The following is a 3,665-nucleotide window of genomic DNA, read 5'->3' on the forward strand; positions in this document are numbered from 1 at the left end:
TGCCGGCTGGCGACCTCCAGGGGGAGGGCCTTCTCGGTGGGAGCCCCCACCCTCTGGAACGAACTACCCCCAGAGATCCGGGTGATCCCGGATCTCCCCTCCTTCCGCCGCGCCCTAAAGACATGGCTCTTCCAACAAGCGGGATTGGCCTAGGGAATTTTTAGTGGGGTTTTAAGTGAAATTTTAATTACATAGGCCATAGTGAATATTTCTTTTTAATTTGGTTTTAAATTAGTATTTATTGTAGTATCTGTTTTATAAGGCTGTCAGCCGCCCTGAGTCCGGTAAGGAGAAGGGCGGGATAAAAATTGAATAAAATAAATAAATAAAATAAATAAATGTCTATGGAGTTTCTCAACCATCCAAGTTGTCCCAAAGATGCTTAAAGACAATGGGACTTTCTTGGTTTTTTTCCTTGAGAACGTTTTCACCCATGAAGTTTCTTCAAATCTCTTCTCTTGGTAACATGTCACCCTCCCAAACTTCCAGTTCTAGTGGCAGATAATCACACCAACTGGATCAGGAACCAGTTTTTGGAGAACACATGGTCTTCACCCACCTTCTCCCACCAAAAGTCCATTAATAGTTGGCTCCCTCGGTGTCTAGAAGAACTTCAGTTGTTCAGAAGCTTCTTGGATGAGACGGGAAACGTTTAGAAAGAAAAAAAAAATAACTCCCAGGAAGTCCAGTTGCCTTTTGGAAAAGCACCTTTGGGGTATCTGAAGGCCAAGATCTCAGATCTTAGAGCAAGAGCAGACAGGAATTCCACCGTCTTCAAAGGGGGGAGTGTCGTAAAATGCCACAAATATCCAAGATGGGACTTGAGGTCCCTGCTTTGAGGAGTCCAACTAAACCAGGGGTAGGCAACCTTGGCTCTTTTATGACTGGCTCAGGAATTCTGGGAGTTGAAGTCCACGAGTCATAAAAGAGCCAAGGTTGCCTACCCCTGAACTAAACTATCCCCCATGAAGATCAAAATCCAGGACTCTGGAAGTCAGGAGACGAGGAGTTGCCAAGGTGAGGGACAGGTCCAGCACCAAGGGACAGCAAGACGTGGCCCAGCCACCAATTCTTGGTTCAGCTGTTGAGGTGGCACCCATAATGCCAAAGGAAGCTCCAGACATGTCCTCTTCTCCAAAGAGAAGCTGGTTTTCTGTGGTTCAGTGGCTTCCAGCTCTTCCAATCCAGCAGGAATGGGCTCCTTTTCAACCTACCTTCTAGCCAAGGGTGCTAGTCCTCAATTTACAACAGTTGCTTAGTGAGTAGTTATGACAGAGCAGTTACTGTATGACCCAGATTCAAAGTTCTGATAAATGCCTGCCCCCTGACACACACACACACACACACACGGGCATACGATTGCCCTTGAATTGCAAGTAGTCCTCTACTTATAACCATTCTCTTAGAGGCCATTCAAAGTTACGACAGACCACTCAAAAGGTACATATGACCCAGATTCAAAGTTCTGACAAATGCCTCCCCCCCACACACACACACCTAGGGGCACACAATCGCTCGTGAATTACAGGTAGCCCTCTAGTTAAGACCATTCAAAGTTACGACAGGCCACCCAAAAAGTACATACGTCCCAGATTCAAAGTTCTGACTGATGCCTACCCCCACTCCACACACACCCGGGGCACACGATCGCCCTTGAGTTACAGGGAGTCCTCAACTTATGACCAATTGCTCAGTGACGATTCAAAGTCATGACAGACGCCCCAAAAGGTATTCACTGCCCAGATTCAACGTTCTGATGGGCGCCTGTCCGCCCATCGTGGCACACAACCGCATTGCAGGTGCTCGGAACCCATCCTTGGCGATGGGTCCAGGTGGGGGCAGCTGCTGCAGCGGTCCTAGCAAATGTCCCTCCCCTCCCATCTCTTTGTGCCTGCAGGCCTTCTACATGGTGCGCTTCCACTCCTTCTACCCCTGGCACACCGGAGGGGATTACATGCACCTCTGCAGCACCAAGGACCTCCAGATGCTTCCCTGGGTACAAGAGTTCAAGTAAGGAGCTCCAAGCCATGGCGGAGGGGAAGGGAAGACCAGAGCTGGGGTGGGGAGGAGGATACCTAGACACAAGGCTAGACGTGTTAGTACTGCTTTACAAGGCCTTGGTAAGGCCACACTTGGAATGCTGCATCCAGTTTTGGTCACCACGAAGTAAAAAAGATGGTGAGACTCTAGAAAGAGTGCAGAGAAGAGCAACAAAGATGATCAGGGGACTGGAGGCAAAAACATATAAAGAACGGTTGCTGGAATTGGGTATGTCTAGTTTAATGAAGAGAAGGATGAGGGGGGATGTGATAGCAGTGTTCCAGTATCTCAGGGGCTGCCCCAAAGAAGAGGGAGTCAAGCTATTCTCCAAAGCGCCAGAAGGCAGGACAAGAAGCAACGGGTGGAAACTCACCATGGAGGGAACCATAGAACATGGAAGAACAGAGTTGGAAGGGATCTTGAAGGTCTTCTAGCCCAACCCTCTCCTTGAGCAGGAGACCCTCTATCATTTCAGACAAATGGTTGTTCAGTCTCTTCTTAAAAGCCTCCAGTGATAAAGCACCAACTTCTGGTGGCAAGCTGTTTCACTGGTTGGTTGTCCTCACTGTCAGGAACTTTCTCCTTAGTTCTAGGTTGCTTCTCTCCTTGATGTGTTTCCATCCGTTGCTTCTCCAACCTAGAACTAAGCAGAAATTCCCTGACGGTGAGAACAATTAATCAATGGGACAGAAGTTGTGGCTGCTCCATCACTGGAGGTTCTTAAGAAGAGATTGGATAGCCATTTGTCTGGAATGGCATAGGATCTCCCGCTTCAGCTTGGGGTGGACTAGAAGACCTCCAAGGCCCCTTCCCACTCTGTTATTCGGTTAAACCAGAGTGGAGGAGGCATTGCAATTCCCAACCTCTGTCTTGCATCTTCAAGAAGGTATCTCCACAGCAAGATTGCAGACGCACAGAAGCTTGTTTGCTCACGGGATGACTTTTAACATTCGTTTGCAATAATGGTCTCTCTCTGGTTTAATGTTTGTTAATTTGTTTGCCTGCTGCAGCCTCCTTGCCTCCCACCTGGCCTGTGGCAGGGGACCAAACCTGCCCTTTTCCTAGCAAAGGCTTCGCCCTCTGTCCTAGTCTTCTCCACCCTGGTGGCCTCAGAAGTATCCGAGATCCCTGGAGCAAGATGTCGGCTTCTTTCTGGCTTATCAAAGAGAGCCAACATCAGCACGGTTCAGGACAACAGGGAACCCCAGAGGGCCGGAAAATAATCCCCCACTTCTCTGTCCCTCTCTTGCAGCAAGTTTGACCTCTACACCAAGTGTGAACAGCTGCCTGATCCACAGCAGCTGAAGCCCTACTACGAAGGCTTGATAGCCAAGTACTGTCCAGGCCAGCTGTCCTGGTGATGCCCTGGACCTCAGCGCCTTTGGACCCTCTGCTCCAGCTTCTTCCTTGGCAATCCCAAAGGTGCTTTTCCAGGAGGCAACTGGACTTTGCTTTTCTTTGAAGACGTTTCGCTTCTCACCCAAAAAGCTTCTTCGACTCTGACTGGATGGTGGGGAACGGAAGCTCTGGAGGATCTTCAGCCAACACAACGTACACGCACACTTCAAACCCAAGGATACACTAAGGCAGGGCTTTTCAACCAGTGGCAAGGGTACCACCTGGCA

At 49.3% G+C, this 3,665-nt stretch overlaps 1 protein-coding gene across 1 annotated transcript in view; it reads left to right on the plus strand.

The window, feature by feature from the left end:
* The window catches only part of MIOX (myo-inositol oxygenase), a 12,120-nt gene extending 8,719 nt beyond the window's left edge, over nt 1–3,401 (plus strand). The window contains exons 9-10 of the mRNA XM_015826529.1: nt 1,898–2,010; nt 3,293–3,401. Coding sequence (XP_015682015.1) covers nt 1,898–2,010; nt 3,293–3,401 — 222 coding nt within the window. The remainder of the gene's footprint in view (nt 1–1,897; nt 2,011–3,292) is intronic.
* Nucleotides 3,402–3,665: the final 264 nt, after the last annotated feature.

The sequence above is a fragment of the Protobothrops mucrosquamatus genome, unplaced genomic scaffold (assembly GCF_001527695.2).
Source record: "Protobothrops mucrosquamatus isolate PMUCROS unplaced genomic scaffold, P.Mucros_1.0 scaffold3158, whole genome shotgun sequence".
Lineage (NCBI taxonomy): Eukaryota > Metazoa > Chordata > Lepidosauria > Squamata > Viperidae > Protobothrops > Protobothrops mucrosquamatus.